This window comes from Thalassophryne amazonica, chromosome 14 (assembly GCF_902500255.1).
Source record: "Thalassophryne amazonica chromosome 14, fThaAma1.1, whole genome shotgun sequence".
In the NCBI taxonomy this organism is placed as follows: Eukaryota; Metazoa; Chordata; class Actinopteri; order Batrachoidiformes; family Batrachoididae; genus Thalassophryne; species Thalassophryne amazonica.
This window is the reverse complement of record NC_047116.1, coordinates 16,947,687-16,965,468: the sequence shown is the minus strand read 5'-3', so window position 1 is coordinate 16,965,468 and position 17,782 is coordinate 16,947,687. Positions and strand designations below refer to the sequence as shown.

At 43.1% G+C, this 17,782-nt stretch overlaps 1 protein-coding gene across 1 annotated transcript in view; it reads left to right on the top strand.

The window, feature by feature from the left end:
- LOC117525334 (probable phospholipid-transporting ATPase IH) overlaps positions 1–17,782 on the top strand; it is a 78,960-nt gene that overhangs the window by 44,315 nt on the left and 16,863 nt on the right. Inside the window, 8 exon segments of the mRNA XM_034187173.1 lie at positions 698–931; positions 1,030–1,207; positions 1,300–1,402; positions 2,400–2,545; positions 2,957–3,016; positions 4,947–5,074; positions 5,756–5,891; positions 6,248–6,271. Of these exon segments, the coding sequence (XP_034043064.1) occupies positions 698–931; positions 1,030–1,207; positions 1,300–1,402; positions 2,400–2,545; positions 2,957–3,016; positions 4,947–5,074; positions 5,756–5,891; positions 6,248–6,271 (1,009 nt within the window).

Here is a 17,782-nt window from a genome sequence, read left to right as displayed (position 1 = left end):
ATCTCAGAGTTATCAAGACATAACAAGCAAAGGCTAACCAGCTAACTTTTGTTTGGGTGTTTAATGCATATTTTTGTGGACTAGTCCTTGGGTTTCATAATAGGTAGCTTGGTGCGGGCATAACAAACCTTGACCGGTATATTATTGCCTCACTAAGTTGTGCCATCAGTGGACCTTATGCCACCAAGCTACAGATACGTGCTAATTACTGCAAGTGGTGCTGATATACAAATTAAATAAAACAAAAGTTCACTCACTGGATATACTGGAGCACAGACTTCTTAGATGGCCCATTTGTACAATTAATCATACAGCAAGCCATACTATGTCAGATATTTACAATGAAATACTCAGCAAGGGAAAACATGGTCAAATCCACAACAACTTGATATTTGACGCTATTGTAAAGAGTCAGTGACAATTCTGTTCATGTCAGCGGCGGTGCTGGTCCGATACCACAGTCTGAGTGTTTAAGAAAGATGTGTGTATGGACCGAAATGGTGAGACTGATGTGCAGTGGTTATTTCAAACTAAAAGCATGTTTTCATTTTGCATTAAATATATTACTGCATAAGGACGGGCTGGATCAGGGCAGGTTACCAACTGACCAGCTGGTATTTGGATGTTTTTAAGACTGATCCTTGCTTTAGCCTTTCCGGTTGCAGAATCACACAGTTTTTGACATCTTGACATGCAGGCTACAGGAGAAAGCTGCAGACACCATTGAGTCTCTCCACAAGGCCGGGATGAAAGTATGGGTGCTGACGGGGGACAAGATGGAGACCGCAGCGGCCACCTGTTATGCTAGCAAACTGTTCCGTCGCAGCACCCAGATTCTGGAGCTCACCAAAAAACGCACAGAAGAGCAGAGCCTGCATGATGTTCTGTTTGAATTAAACAGGACAGTTCTCAGACAGCGCTCTGTTTCTGGGTATGAGACACCTGCACATCAACACCGTAAATGCTTCTTCTTCTTTAATATCACAAATGCATGAGGTAGTTTGTACATCGGCGTGTGTTTTGTTCCAGGTTGTCCGTAGACTGCCTTGACTTCGGTCTGATCATCGACGGGGCCACGCTGGCTGCAGTCTTAAAGCCCAACCAAGAAGGTGCTGCCCATGGCAACTACAGAGAGATTTTTCTAGAAATCTGTCGCAACTGTAGCGCAGTGCTCTGCTGTCGCATGGCACCTTTGCAGAAAGCGCAGGTAAAATAAATACTTTAACTTCTTTGTATACATCCTTAAATGGCGAGTGGTTGTTCAGACCCTAGACTGAATTGAGCTTTTTGGATCTACAGATTGTGAAACTCATCAAAGCTTCTAAGGAGCACCCTATAACTCTGGCCATCGGTGATGGAGCCAATGATGTTAGCATGATCCTAGAGGCGCACGTGGGCATAGGTGAGCAAAGAGGAAGCTTATGTAGTGGTTAATGCTTTAAAAAAGTATACATACTGGTACAGAGTGATAACAATTAAAAGTACTTACCACTATATGTGGTGTCTTCTGTTATCACTTTACTTTGGCTTAATACAAAAATTTCACAGCGAGACCACCCTGAGTTACAGTCTTAGTAACTATTGTTCAATTATTTCACATACTGGTGTAGTTCTGTGTGCTAGTACACACAATCCACGTCTGTTTACCATAACAAGATCAGTGTTGCATAGGCACAAAAACATGTGGCTGGAAAACAGATTTAAGAGAGATAAAAGTAGAGTAGTACTTAGAGGAGCGTAAATATTAAAATCTGGCCATGTAGGCTTTTCATTTATGGGAGGTGATGGTCTAGTGGTTAAGCGTTGGGCTTCAGACCGGAGGACTCTCGGTTCAAACCCCAGCTTAACCGGAAAATCACTAAGGGCCCTTGAGCAATGTCCTTAATCCCTGAGTTTCTCCTGGTGCGTAGTGAGTGCCTTGCATGGCAGCACCCTGACATCGGTGTGTGAGTGTATTTGTGTGAATGGGTGAATGTGAGGCATAACTGTAAAGCACTTTGACCATCTGATCCAGATGGAAAAGCGCTATATATATATATATATGTAGTCCATTTACCATTTATTAGTTGCGCTCCTCCAGTGTACACACAGCCATAAATTGGTTTTATTGTACTTTTAATCAGTCTTGCAAGCATAAAACAATTACAAAATACAGACCCTAGCCAGATTACTGCTGCCACCAGATGACAGCTGCATTATGTTTATGTTGTCTTTGGCACCATTGATTTTGTCCCGGTGCAACATTTTTCCCACTTGTGCCCAGGAGTACGATTTTTCAAAACATAATCTTTGCAGATATCATATTTCATGTGTACTTATAGGTAGAAATGGATTGGGCACCTTTAAGGTCTGTTTGTTGCTAATTAGACTACATTAACACACTTCTTTTGTTTCCTTAGGCATCATGGGTAAAGAAGGCCAACAGGCAGCAAGAAACAGTGACTATGCCATCCCGAAATTCAAACATCTGAAGAAGATACTCCTTGTTCACGGCCATTACTACTACATCCGTATTGCTGAGCTTGTTCAGTACTTTTTCTACAAGGTACTATATGGCTGCCTTGTGAATTCCACTGGCTCACACATTTTAATCACTTTATCGTGATTCCCTGTGAAGCACCGAGTTCCAAAAGACCAGATTTTAGAGCTTCCCTGACAGATTACTGGATTCATGAATCCTCAGCGCAACATTCTCTTCGGGAATTGCGGCGACAGTGATCGGTGTGGGCGGCTTCCACAGCTAGCAGTGCCGTACCAAACTGAGTCATTTTTCCTTTTTGGCAGGCCACCGCTTTGCAGCCCACTCAGTGGGTTTATAGCACACAATCTCCACATGAACAGAAATGTGTAGATAGTAGCATCTTTACATTCGTCAAATCTCGTAACATGTACTCGTCGCAAGCTTTTCACTTTGTCCATTTGTTTGTTTTTCCTTCCTCCTCTTTAATCTTTGCAGAATGTATGCTTCATCTTCCCTCAGTTCCTGTATCAGTTTTTCTGTGGGTTCTCCCAGCAGGTAAGTACTTCCTGCTGAATTCGAATTATGTTCTGCAAATGCACAGTGGACTGCGCACACTACGATTACATATTCTCACAATGCAATGTGCTGAGTTTTTAAAAATAAATAAGTAAATTGTAAAAATACAGTTTTACTATAGGTCCAACCAGAGGTGGGACGAAGTCACTGTCCAGTCATTCTCAAGTCATCAATCTGCAAGTCCCAAGTCAAATCTCAAGTCAGCTTGCAAACAGTTGATGGTCATTATGACTTGAGACTTGACTTGGGGCTTGCTGATTCATGACTTGAGAGTGACTTGATGGTGACTTTGTCCCACCTTTGGGTCCAACTGAGTGGCATCAAAATATTAGGAAGTGTTTTTAACTGACAAAATTATAAAAAAAAAAAACCCTGACTCACATACATAAAAAAGTGATTGACGTTTTAACACGCGGCCAGATCTTCGCTTAAAATTTGACCGCTTCTTGTTGTAATTACCCACCGTATTTTCCACCATATTTTGGGATGGTCGTCCCTGATAGAGATTTTGGCACATATCCCAAGTTGTTCATTGGGGTCATATTAGTCGAGAAAAGTTGAGTTACCCTCTCCTTAAGCCCCTTTCACACCGGGGCTGTTCCCAGTTGCTTCCTGTGGTGTCATGACGAAGCAGGAATTTCTGCGTCAGGTGCGCGCAGCAGGGGGCAGAGAAGAGGTGAGAACGCAGCCTGCAGGTTCTCTGCACAGAGAAGTCAGAGTGCACAGTTTGGCTGCAGACAGACTGTGCAGTCTGACTTCTCTTCTACTTGTTGTTGTGCTGAGCTGCAGGGCTGTGCTCTGAGTTCTGTTATAGTTTATCTTTCCTCCCTTGACCGTGAGATGCGCACGAACCATCCTTGAGCAATTGTGGAGATGTCTGGAGTTCTACTTGATGTTGACATGTCCTGGACTTATGTCCTTTTTTAACTGTGATGAGAGAGTCTGAGGAGAGAAAGGAACTAACTGCCTGCAGACATTTTTTTTCTTTTCTTTCCTCCTTTGACCGCGAGATGCACACGCATGAACTGTCAAGCAAATGTGGAGATGTCTGGAGTTCTACTTGATATTGACATGTCCTGTCTCAGGACTTATGTCCTTTTTTGTCCTTTTTTCAACTGTGATGTTAGAGTTTGAGCAGAGAACAAGGAACTAATGCCTGCAGCCAGACTGTTTTTTGTTTTAATTGTTCACATGTGCGCGCGTGAACGAATGTCCATGAGTGGACTAGAGATGTCCGGATGTTTTACTGGATATTTCTGGCAATCAGTCTGCATTTTTTTTCCTGTGGTCTTTTTTTTTCAGCGTGTAGTTTTTACTGCATTAAGTACACGGTATAAAAACAATCCTGCATGATTTATACTGTGGGAACAATGGAACACAGCAGGAATCATAAATTGGCTTCCGAGTCACGCCGGGTAACACTTCTTTGCCCCGAGTTACGCCTCCTTGCCCCGACTTGCGCTGGAACCACTTCCTTTCTGCGTCGAGCACAGGACGCCAAAAAAATTAAACAGGTTTAATTTTTCGGCGCCCGAGTTGCTTCCTCCTTTGCGCCCCTCGTGCTGTTGTGGCACCGAGCTGCATCATCTCGGCACTGAGTTGCTTCCACGCGGCGTCGTCATAATGACGCACGGCGCAACTGGGAGCAACCGAGAGCACCCCCGGTGTGAAAGGGGCTTAAATGATGTGCATACATGTGTCAGGTAGGACCACAGACTATCCCCCAAAAATTTGCACTCCTTGTATTCTTAATTGATGAAGCAGGTTTTTTGTGCGTGTTTTTCTGGTGCTTTTGTTATTGTAACAATGGGAGATAAAGTGTTGGCTGGTTTTGACCTCTTTGGAGTTGATGTTGATCAAAAACTGATATGTCAGCATGACCTTTTTACTTTGTTTTTGTGTTTGCCAGCCTCTGTACGACACGGCCTATTTAACGTTGTACAACATCAGCTTCACTTCGCTCCCCATCCTCCTCTACAGTCTGGTTGAACAGCACGTCACCGTGGAGACACTCAAAAGGGACCCCTCCTTGTACAGGTGGGGAGGGGTCAAAAAGTGTCTGTCCACTGGGGGGGCATTTGTATGTTGTTGATCATTATTAATGCAGGTTTTTATCCACTCAAGGTTGTTGTTGTTGTAGTAGTACTCTGCTGTGTCTATTGTTCTGTCAGTGTCAGTGCTGAAAAACAGCACAAGCTATACTTTTCAGCATGCTCACGTTGAAGGATTTTTGAAAAATTAGGGCACTGTTGTAGCTCAAGGTCACGCTGTTGATTATTTTTGCAGCTTTTAACCAGTTTAACCAGTGTCTTTATGTTCCATTGATGCTGCTGCTTTTTCTTTTTCAAAAGAAAAAACTAATTAATTGCACTTGTCGGCTTATTTGGGAAAAGATTAAGCTGTTGAAGCTCAAGGTCGTACTCCTATATTGGCTATCTTTTCTCAAGGTCAAAGCTCACAGGGAAAAGCTTTTGCTTACAGGAAAAATAGACTACACTTGAAATTCAGTCTTATTTAGTGTCCCGCTTTTTATTTTTCTGCCCCAAGTTGAAGCACGTTGGGGTTCATTGTCTTGCACAGCGGCACTTTTAACAACAGCTGCTTCCTCTGTCCATAGCTGCTATTTCAACTGTGCTAGTTTGTGACCTTTTTTAACAAATTACAAAGACAAATGAACAAACTAAACAAGTGCATTTTCTTCCTGCCTGTCTCCCTCAGGGACATAGCGAAGAACTCTCTCCTCCGCTGGCCTGTCTTCCTGTATTGGACGTGCCTGGGTGTATTTGATGCCGTTGTCTTCTTCTTTGGTGCCTATTTTCTCTTTGACAACACCACCTTCACCAGCAATGGCCAAGTAAGCTTCTGTGCCAACACATCATTGGTGGTAAAATGGGAAAAGGATCAGTTGGTGCTTTGGGATCCATCCATGGGGTCAGATATGGTGGATGTGTAACTGCAAGGTTTCCATCTCAGAAGCTTTCCTGTAGGTCAGCAGCATTGGATTTCCATCCATACCTACAACACAATAGCATCTTTCTCTGTACAGTTAATTTGTATCATGTCAACAGTTTTTGATTACCTTTGGTCTTGTTTTTTAAGTTGAAACATCCTAAAATTCATTTTTCCCTTTGTCCTGATTCTTTTCTCTCTTTCCCCCTTCCTTCTCTCTGCTTCCTCTCTCTTTACGTTGCTCCTCTTCTTTTTCCTCAGCTTATGACCACCAACACACAGATGGTAAGCCGGTCTCCCTCTCTGTCCGCTCTCTCTCTGTCTTTCATGCTCTCTTAGTTGCTGTCGTACCGTTTAACCTTTCAGTTTGACCGTTTTTCATCCACTTACATTCTTCGTCACTTTAAATCATCCATGCACTCTCATTTCAATGTGTAGCTTTCTGGTGTTTTGTTACTCTCTGATCTCTATGAAGCTCTGACTTCTGCTCAACTCCACTGACGTAGTGTGTGCCGCTTTTCTACATGACGGAAATACTCGAGACTTGGCAGATGTGACCACAAGCCGTGGTAATGGTTTTCCATACAGCTTGAATGGTCCCGGTTATAAAGAAGTTGCTTAAACTAGCTCTGATCACATGTTGTAGGTTCACAGGTTTAGTGCATATTGCTTCTGTGGTGTAGCATTTAGCATTGGGTTGAGTCGGGGTCAGTTAGACTTGTTGATGCGTGGTCTCTTAGTATGTTCAAACTCTACGTACTGGACATGTTTCTGGGATTAGTATAGTCTTTCTTTTATCTGCTCCTGTTTGTGTCATAGCAGATCCTACATGGATCTGCATGTTGATTTGGAACAGGTTTTAGACCAGATGCCTTTCCTGATGCATGGTGATTGGAGTATGGGTGGCTTTCGACCAGGGACCTTCTTGTTGTGAGACAATAGCACTTCTGTATGGGGTTAAAATTGTCTCAATATTTGTAAATGCACGCAGGGTGATCTACAAATAATTGATTTGCAAATGTGTTCAGATATCTACAAATGCAAATTTCATATTTGTAACTTGTAAATTGGTCTTTGCAAATAATGTATTTGCAAATATAAAACGTAATTTGTAAAAAAAAAAAAAAATTACATTTGTAAAACTGGAAATTGTATTTGTGAATTGAGTTTCAGCATTTGTGGATCACCAATTACACGCATTCATCGCTTTCCTCTGCGACGTAATTTTGAGACATTCTTTTCGCGAAATCCACACAGATCCACAAACAAATGCCGACTGATTCACAAATACACACTCACGCACACTGGATATCCACTAGATGGCAGTGTGGTTCCATTCATTAATGTGGCAAGCTGAAACTATATGCTCCCGGATGAGAGAAGACCGACATTTCAGAATAAATCATTTCACATTACCGTAATGGGGGCGTCTGATGGATGGGTATCTATGTGGTGATATTGTCTGCAAGGTCAATAATTTTTTTTAAATTATGATGTGTCCGCAGATTTCATCATGTGGAGGGGGGCGGGGGTGTTAGTGTTGTACTCTTTAACGCAGTGGTTCAAATAAGGGTATTAAAAAGCATTGCGCCTGTGTGTGCTCCGTGACACAGACATGCTGCAAAATTCTTCTTTTAAAAACTTGAAAGTTCTAAAAGTTTGCGATGTACACATGCCACATTTAGCTAAGCTTCGCACAGAAACCACACAGTGTCACCGCAGCAACCAGCCAGTCCCGCTTTACGACAACTGTCGCAACAGCCAGGCTTTGAGTGGCATTTATTCTCGAAACTCCGCGGATCCAAGGAAACTGATTTTTATCTACACAGATCAGTGTCTGCGGACGTAAAAAAAAAGAACGCTTTGGGATAAGCATTTTAAAAACTCAGTAATGATCATGATTAAAGAGTCACCCGGGAGCATATAGTTTCAGCTTGCCACATCAATGAATGGAACCACACTGCCATCTAGTGGATATCCAGTGTACGTGAGTGTGTATTTGTGAATCAGTCGGCATTTGTTTGTGAATCTGTGTGGATTTCGCGAAAAGAATGTCTCAAAATGACGTCGCAGAGGAAAGCGATGAATGCATGTAATTGGTGATCCACAAATGCTGAAACTCAATTCACAAATACAATTTCCAGTTTTACAAATGTAATTTTTTTTTTTACAAATTAAGTTCTATATTTGCAAATACAACATTATTTGCAAAGACCAATTTACAATTTACAAATATGAAATTTGCATTTGTGGATATCTGAACACATTTGCAAATCAGTGGTTATTTGTAGATCACCCTGTGTGCATTTACAAATATTAATGAGACAATTTTAACCCCATACTTCTGCTGTGTCGATTATGTAATAGTAATGAATTTCTCACTGGGAGGCAGTGGTGGGCACACTTCAGCTAATCCGCTAACAAATAATTATTGAAGCTAATATTTTTTGCTTGCAAATTAGCTTTTCGGATAAGTTTTAAAACCATCATCGGACCAATTATCTTCGATAAATTTAGTTCCGATAACTTTCAGTCCGATAACATTTTTTTTTTTTTGCTGGTAAAGTGAGCAAAGTTTTATGGTCAAAAATGTTTGCATACCCTAAAATCAAACATTTTAGTCCGTCTGTTGTGTGTTTGTAGCAGACTGGCTGCCTGTTGCTGTGACGTCATTAAGTGCTTCCTTTCTCTCTCTCTCAAAAAGTCTTGAAAGGGTAGTTGTGAAACAGCTAACTGATCATCTGCAGAGGAATGGTCTATTTGAAGAGTTTCAGTCAGGTTTTAGAATTCATCATAGTACAGAAACAGCATTAGTGAAGGTTACAAATGATCTTCTTATGGCCTCAGACAGTGGACTCATCTCTGTGCGTGTTCTGTTAGACCTCAGTGCTGCTTTTGATACTGTTGACCATAAAATTTTATTACAGAGATTAGAGCATGCCATAGGTATTAAAGGCACTGCGCTGCGGTGGTTTGAATCATATTTGTCTAATAGATTACAATTTGTTCATGTAAATGGGGAATCTTCTTCACAGACTAAGGTTAATTATGGAGTTCCACAAGGTTCTGTGCTAGGACCAATTTTATTCACTTTATACATGTTTCCCTTAGGCAGTATTATTAGACAGCAGTGCTTAAATTTTCATTGTTACACAGATGATACCCAGCTTTATCTATCCATGAAGCCAGAGGACACACACCAATTAGCTAAACTGCAGGATTGTCTTACAGACATAAAGACATGGATGACCTCTAATTTCCTGCTTTTAAACTCAGATAAAACTGAAGTTATTGTACTTGGCCCCACAAATCTTAGAAACATGGTGTCTAACCAGATCCTTACTCTGGATGGCATTACCCTGACCTCTAGTAATACTGTGAGAAATCTTGGAGTCATTTTTGATCAGGATATGTCATTCAATGCGCATATTAAACAAATATGTAGGACTGCTTTTTTACATTTGCGCAATATCTCTAAAATTAGAAAGGTCTTGTCTCAGAGTGATGCTGAAAAACTAATTTGTGTATTTATTTCCTCTAGGCTGGACTATTGTAATTCATTATTATCAGGTTGTCCTAAAAGTTCCCTGAAAAGCCTTCAGTTAATTCAAAATGCTGCAGCTAGAGTGCTAACAGGGACTAGAAGGAGAGAGCATATCTCATCCATATTGGCCTCTCTTCATTGGCTTCCTGTTAATTCTAGAATAGAATTTAAAATTCTTCTTCTTACTTATAAGGTTTTGAATAATCAGGTCCCATCTTATCTTAGGGACCTCATAGTACCATATCACCCCAATAGAGCGCTTCGCTCTCAGACTGCAGGCTTACTTGTAGTTTCTAGGGTTTGTAAGAGTAGAATGGGAGGCAGAGCCTTCAGCTTTCAGGCTCCTCTCCTGTGGAACCAGCTCCCAATTCAGATCAGGGAGACAGACACCCTCTCTACTTTTAAGATTAGGCTTAAAACTTTCCTTTTTGCTAAAGCTTATAGTTAGGGCTGGATCAGGTGACCCTGAACCATCCCTTAGTTATGCTGCTATAGACTTAGACTGCTGGGGGGTTCCCATGATGCACTGAGTGTTTCTTTCTCTTTTTGCTCTGTATGCACCACTCTGCATTTAATCATTAGTGATTGATCTCTGCTCCCCTCCACAGCATGTCTTTTTCCTGGTTCTCTCCCTCAGCCGCAGCCAGTCCCAGCAGAAGACTGCCCCTCCCTGAGCCTGGTTCTGCTGGAGGTTTCTACCTGTTAAAAGGGAGTTTTTCCTTCCCACTGTTGCCAAGTGCTTGCTCACAGGGGGTCGTTTTGACCGTTGGGGTTTTTCCGTAATTATTGTATGGCCTTGCCTTACAATATAAAGCGCCTTGGGGCAACTGTTTGTTGTGATTTGGCGCTATATAAATAAAATTGATTTGATTTGATTTGAAGTGCAAAACGTGATTGGCCGGTCAACGCAGGGAGCATTGTGGGTAGTGTAGTTCAGGTTCACTTTGGATGTTACAGTGAGTTGTCCGCTTGACACAAGAACAAAATGTACTAATTTTAACATTATTTTATTTTATTTCTTTAATCACCAAGACTCAGTGGGAGACTTGGGAGGACATGTTTAGATGCTGTTTTGGATTTAAAAAAAAGAGGATTGTGGATTATTTATTCAGATGAATCCCACTGAAACTAACAGGTAAGAATTTTATTTACTACGTGTATTTTACTCTGCCAGTCAATGCATTAATGGACGTATTTCGGTTGTTTAAGCCGCAGGGTTCAAAGCGTGTGAAAAAAGCAGCAGCTTTTTAGTTTGTAAATGACGGGGTATCTAATACTGAGATAAACTGTGACTTTTCATACTGTGTTTTACTGCTTTTGAAAGATAATGACAGTGTTTGGGGTTCTGTTTTTTATTCATTCATTTTTCGTGCGCTCTTATGTGTTTGTGATCCTTGAATTTACCCAGCAGCGAAAAGTGAAAGTGAAACTGGTTTATCAAAAGCCGAAAGTGTAATCTGATGTGGCCGCATCCGAATAAAAGTTAGTGGTTATTGGTTATCTGTAATAAAGATTAATTTTTTAGCAGTTTATCTGTTATGGATAAGACGCGGATTGAGGAGCGGTCCAGTATCTGACTGAACCCAGCATGAAATAATCAGAAGCAGTTCCAAAAAGAAAACACATTTATTTTTCTCCCTTTGTGCTATACATGAAATACTAAATAATCAAAGTTCTGGTGAGGTGAAAAGGCGGCGCGCTCTCTCAGCGTCTCAACAGTCGGAGTCCGAACGTTCAGGACTCAGGAGTTCCGCCAACACCCCCCCCCCCCCCCAAGTGACTTTCCCAGACTGTACTCTGCGAAGGAGGAACAGAGATGAGATTATTCAACACTTATTACTACGAAATATTGTTTAGAGGCAAACTTATCAGCTACACGTTTAGGTCTGGTTTCAAACTTAGTTCAGAGAGGCTGCTGCTCACAGCTAGTGGAGGATCATTAATCCGCACGCCACTGCCGTGAGGAGCACGCCACACAATTTCCACCAATAATTACTTATAACTGCGTATAAACGCCAATTTACATTCACGGATAAACTTTTCAGAATATTCACCTCTGTCGTGTGCTGACAACGTTTGCCTCTCACCCTCGTCCTCCTTCACAGGCGCGATGTCACACTCTGAAACGGCCCTCAGCATCCCCACATGGTCGTCATAAGGTCGTATTCTCCGGCAATCTTATCCAACTCACTGCTGGTTTAAATGTAGTTCTTCATCACTACATTGGTACCAGCTGGAAGTCCTCAGATCTGCACGTGAACATCACAGGTGTCGTGGATTGTCCTGATAGAGAGCCGCACGAGAATGCAACAGGTGCAGCCAATCATCGTAACAGAGGAGAGAGACTCTTCTGCAGCACATTTTCCACAGAGAACAGCCCCAAATCACTTGGGAAGGAAAATAAACACAAAACAACCCAACCTTGTCCAGCCAAACCCCCCCCAACACACAACAGTACCCCTCCCGTCAACGGGAAGCCTCCCGGCGACCGCACAAACCAGACCCAAAAACAACCCCACACATCAGAGGCCAAAGCAGGAGGAGGGCAGAGATCACAGCAGGCAGCAGAGCCGGGAGATGCGGTAGAAAGGCTGGCCGGCATCAAAACAAACAAAAAAAAAACATCCCGAAACAACCCCAAACACAAAAACAAAACACAAAAAAAAGGCCCCCAGCATCCCCCCCAGAGAGTACCACAAACATACCCCAGGGAAGCACACCGGGGTAAACACAAAAGAAAAACACAATACCCAACCCAACACCCCCCCAGAGGACCGTCCCATCAAACCCTGGGGAGGAACAAAAAACACACAAACCCAAAAACCCCCCAACACACTAGAACACAGGTCAAAGGAAAAAACAAACAATGCCCTCCCCTAACATGTGGAGCCGACTTCCCCCAGGGGACCTCATCGTCAACCCCAGGAGCAACGACCATGGCAGGAGCCATCCTGGAATCCCCAGGCATACACGGGAGCCTTAACGTCCCCCAGAGGACCGTCCCATCAAACCACAGGAGACACCCCCACAACCCAGGAACCCCAGCCCAACACGGCCGGTCGGCCCCACAGTCAACCTCCCCCCCAGAGGACCGTCCCATCAAACCCCGGGGGGAAACAGGAGGAAACAAAAACTCCAAACCCCCAGGGATTTCCAAAAACCACCCCAGGAGCAAACAAAAACTACAGAAAGCCCCATTGACCTCCCCAGCACCCCGAAAGATCCTCCAGGTCCGTCGGGAAACATGTCGTGGCAATCGGCACAGGACTACTAAGCCGGAGAAGCCAATAGGAAAAAAGCAACCCAGCTCCACCCCCAAGGGCAGGGGAAAACCGGCAAGACGGCTGGTGTCGACCCCCCGACTATACTCCAGCCTACCGGGAGGGGTGGGCGGCGGAAAAGGCGTACGGCACTGATCGGCCCCACCGCTCCGACTGGAGTATATCCCCACTGCCCGACACCTCAGCAATGCCAATGGCGAACGGTCAGAGGCACGCTGAGGCTGGAGAGGAACCGGGAAACAACTAAATCTAAGAAAAGAGCCCTGCCCCCCCCCCCCCCCCCCCCCAGGTGCAGAGGTCCTCATGGGAATGCCCAGCAACCAACCTGCACCACCCCACAACACCAAAGACGAACGGCCAGAAGTGTGTGAGGCTGGGGTTAGGGAACAGGGAAATAAAAACCAACAAAATAAAACGACCCATTCTGCCAACAAAAATTAAATAACTATAAACAATTAAAAAAAAAACACACGCTTACCTGAGTCCAAACGAACTCCGACCAGCCAGCCTGTTCACCCCACCAGAGCTACCTCAAGTGCTATACACAAAACCTGGTTTACAAAAACTCCCATTTATATCCCACAAAAATGTCCATAAAACACCTGGAGCCATGTTATGATGCTGTCTCCTGACGCTCATTTGACCGGGGCAATATGGCTGTTCTGACCCTTTCAAGTTGCATTTGCTCGTCCACTAGAGGAGCTAGAGGTCCCGTCGGAGGAGTCTCAGAGGAACGAAGAAGAGGCGGTCCGGACTTGTGTCGGGGAAAACCCCGAGACAAAACACCCCGCTCGGACACTCGCCCTCTCTCTTGTCCACGCTCCCTAATCCGATCGTCTAGACGAATAACCAAGGATATTAACTCATCTAAATCCTTCGGTTCGTCACGGACGGCTAGCTCGTCTTTCAGGGAGTCATTCAACCCGTCTACAAACACCCCCCTCAAAGCAGCAGCATTCCAACCAGACTGAGCGGAAAAGACTCGAAAATCCACAGAATAATCAGCTGCGCTTCGTCGCCCCTGTCGGAGGTTCAGCAATCGTTGAACCACGATATTTGTTTTCATTGGATGATCAAAAACCAAACAAAGTTCATGGGAAAATTCATCAAAGGATTCTAGCAGTGATGATTTATTGCTCCCGAATCATCTCCAGGTGCTTCTGGACTTTCTCCTGAAATGGAACTGCTTCTGCCGCTGGGTCCATATTGGTTTGGCCGGAGAATTCTGTTATGGATAAGACGCGGATTGAGGAGCGGTCCAGTATCTGACTGAACCCAGCATGAAATAATTAGAAGCAGTTCCAAAAAGAAAACACATTTATTTTTCTCTCTCTGTGCTATACATGAAATACTAAATAATCAAAGTTCTGGTGAGGTGAAAAGGCGGCGCGCTCTCTCAGCGTCTCAACAGTCGGAGTCCGAACGTTCAGGACTCAGGAGTTCCGCCAACACCCCCCCCCCCCCCCCCAGGTGAGGAGGAACAGAGATGAGATTATTCAACACTTATTACTGCAAAATATTGTTTAGAGGCAAACTTATCAGCTACACGTTTAGGTCTGGTTTCAAACTTAGTTCAAAGAGGCTGCTGCTCACAGCTAGTGGAGGATCATTAATCCGCATGCCACTGCCGTGAGGAGCACGCCAAACAATTTCCACCAATAATTACTTATAGCTGTGTATAAACGCCAATTTACATTCACGGATAAACCTTTCAGAATATTCACCTCTGTCGTGTGCTGACAACGTTTGCCTCTCACCCTCGTCCTCCTTCACAGGCGCGATGTCAGACTCTGAAACGGCCCTCAGCGTCCCCGCACGGTCGTCACAAGGTCGTATTCTCCGGCAATCTTATCCAACTCACTGCTGGTTTAAATGTAGTTCTTCATCACTACATTGGTACCAGCTGGAAGTCCTCAGATCTGCACGTGAACATCACAGGTGTCGTGGATTGTCCTGATAGAGAGCCGCACGAGAATGCAACAGGTGCAGCCAATCATCGTAACAGAGGAGAGAGACTCTTCTGCAGCACATTTTCCTCAGAGAACAGCCCCAAATCACCTGGGAAGGAAAATAAACACAAAACAACCCAACCTTGTCCAGCCAACCCCCCCCCAAACACACAACATTATCGGTTTAGCGTCATTTCAGTTATCGGATTAATGGTTATCGAAGCTAACGTTTTGGTTAGCTGTGCCCACCACTGCTGGGAGGGACCCAGTATTCTCAACAAATTTTGTTGCCTATAGGATAGCATTGGGCAATTGAACAATTCCATTGTCCACTGCTGATAGCTGACTGACATCATGCTGTGGAGCTACCATCATGATACCACGCCCCACCCTGACACATGAATTACATTGTCCCTGCTACAAGGTAAATATGTAAATACATATTTATTCACTGGAAATCCAATTGAGCACTGATGAATATACACGTTAATGAATGTCAGCCAAGAGAGCGCAAGAATGAAGGAAAGCAGCAAGTCTTTATACGTATGTGAAACAGTTGAAATGCAGAGTGTCCGGGTTGAAACAATGCCAGCAGATACCAGCTTCTCAGCTGGTCTGGTGACCATGGTGGTGCACACCCGGCTTCCAACAAAATAAAACAACCCTGAGATATGAAGAGTTCCTCTGCCTGGAGATAGATACGTAGAGATGCTTCGTGCTGTCACGGGCTGAAACAAGGCAAGGAGTTCGGGTACATTCCTGGAGAACATTCTGGCTTGAAATACTATGCTTCTGTGCTCAGAGCTGCTTATGGCTGCAGTGACACCAAGATTGCTGTACAATTGTCTTTCCGATCACAGATAAACAGTGTGAAATATCAAGAAGAGTTCATCTGCCTGGAGTCACACAGACATACAAGGGTGGCTCTGATTTTGATAAACCAAAGATTTTCTTTAGCTTAGGGCTGCAGCTATCGATTATTTTAGTAATCGAGTATTCTATCGATTATTCTGGCGATTAATTGAGTAATCGGATAAAAAGTACTTTTGCGTTTTTAAATAACATCAGCAGTCCAAGCAATGGCACAATGTCGCTGTGCCACCAGATTGTCAAATTTACTGTATCCCTTTCTGTTTTCCTGGGTAATTATTTATTTTGTCACGTCTTTACAAGTTTTGGATCTTTCCCGGTGTCAGGAGCTCAGCACACCAGACCGTAAACGCAGGCAGTCGGTATAATCCTCAGTCAGTCAGGCTGCACCTGAAAGTGAGCACAGCCTGTGAAAAACTGGGCTCTGGGAGGGGGTGCGACGATTTACTCAAACTGACTCCAGCTGACTAAATTAAGTACTTTTATTTATTATCGAAAATGTGGTCCGTTCTCAAAACAGTACGCTCTCTCTCTCCCTCCCTCCCTCTGTCTCACATTGTCTTTAGAATGCTGAAACAATAAACAAGTGATGTTTAGTACGTTTGTGAGTGCTGGCAGTTTTTTTTTTGGGGGGGGGGGGGGCACATACAATGGACTCTGAACTTTAAGATCTGATGTTACGAGCCCTGACAAGGCAGCAGTGCGTCCCGCTGTACATCTGCAAAGGCGAGTGCCGTTTGCTTTTCATGTACCATTTTGAGAACAGAGCGCATTTCTGAAAATAAATAAAAGTATTTCATTTAGTCATATTTGGAGTCAGTTTCACTTTAAATGTGCAGTAAGTCTATTTCAGATGATAAGCGTGGACCCTATTTATCTTAAAAGGCTTTATTTTACGCTTTTGTGTCGCGTTGGAAAGCTGTAGCTTTTGGTGCTACAGATTAGCTCTTACACGTCTTATGCGCATGTTCTAATCTTCTGGTTTTTTTTTTTTTCTGGGGATGTTATAGCGCCACACACAGGCCTGGCATATGTACCACAATGTTAAATGGAGCTTTGAGGCACAGAATTTGCCTTGAATATTTTTTGTAATTGAATTATTTGATTTACCCGACTAATCGTTTCAGCCCTACTTTTGCTGAATGTTGAGGAAGCTGCTTCCTCAACATGTTCCTCAACTGTTACAGTAAATTGATAACGGTGAATAAATAAATACCGCAGTAATTATTTTTTTATTTTATAAGTAGACATTTTGTAAGAGCATAAAATAAAGTATGTTTCATGTATATATAAAGGATGCCCCTGCCCCAATCCGTTATGATGTTTTATTGTAGATATTGTGATTTTCCAGCAGTGTTGCCACAGTTACTTGGAAAAAGTAAGCCAATTACTGATTACTCCTTGAAAAAGTAACTTAATTACTTTATTGATTACTTAGTTGTAAAAGTAACAAAGTTAGATTGCCAGTTACTTTTTTAGTTACTTTCACCAGCTGCCGACAACACCCCTCTACCACCTCGACATGAAAATGATAACCTGTTTTGCCAATAGTCACTTTATAGTCGCCCTTTCTTAACTTCAATGAACATAAATACTTGTTTTATAAAAACTAAAATAAAGACATCTTTCTTGACCTCATATTTAACTGTTGACAGCACTGTAACAGTAAAACTTGCAATTTCTAACCTACATTGTTTATAAATGTAACTATTAAATTCTTTCTAACATTTTTCTAACATTTAAATTCTATCTAAGCATTTTTAACGTTGAAATGATTATTATTATAAGTAGTATTAGTAGTAGTTAAAAAAAAAGGCTTCAAAACTGGACCTTTAATCTAGGGGTGTTGTGGTGGGACTCCATCCATGCCCCCCCCCCCCCCCCCGCTCCCTCTCCGTCTGGATTTGCCCCTGCTTTGGCGTTTGAGCACAAATAATGGATAATGTTTCTTTATGCAGAAAACATGACCAGATTGACAGGTAAGAAAATTTTATCACGCTTTTTACATCATGTTGTCCTCAGAAAGAGAGTTTAGGCACATTTGAGTGGGGAAAAATGTGTTAGTTGTTGATGCGTCACAGTGGATCAGCTGTTTTTAGTGAACAGACGCTGAGCGGCTCAGCTCAGAGTTCTAAATAAAGGAGGAAAAAAG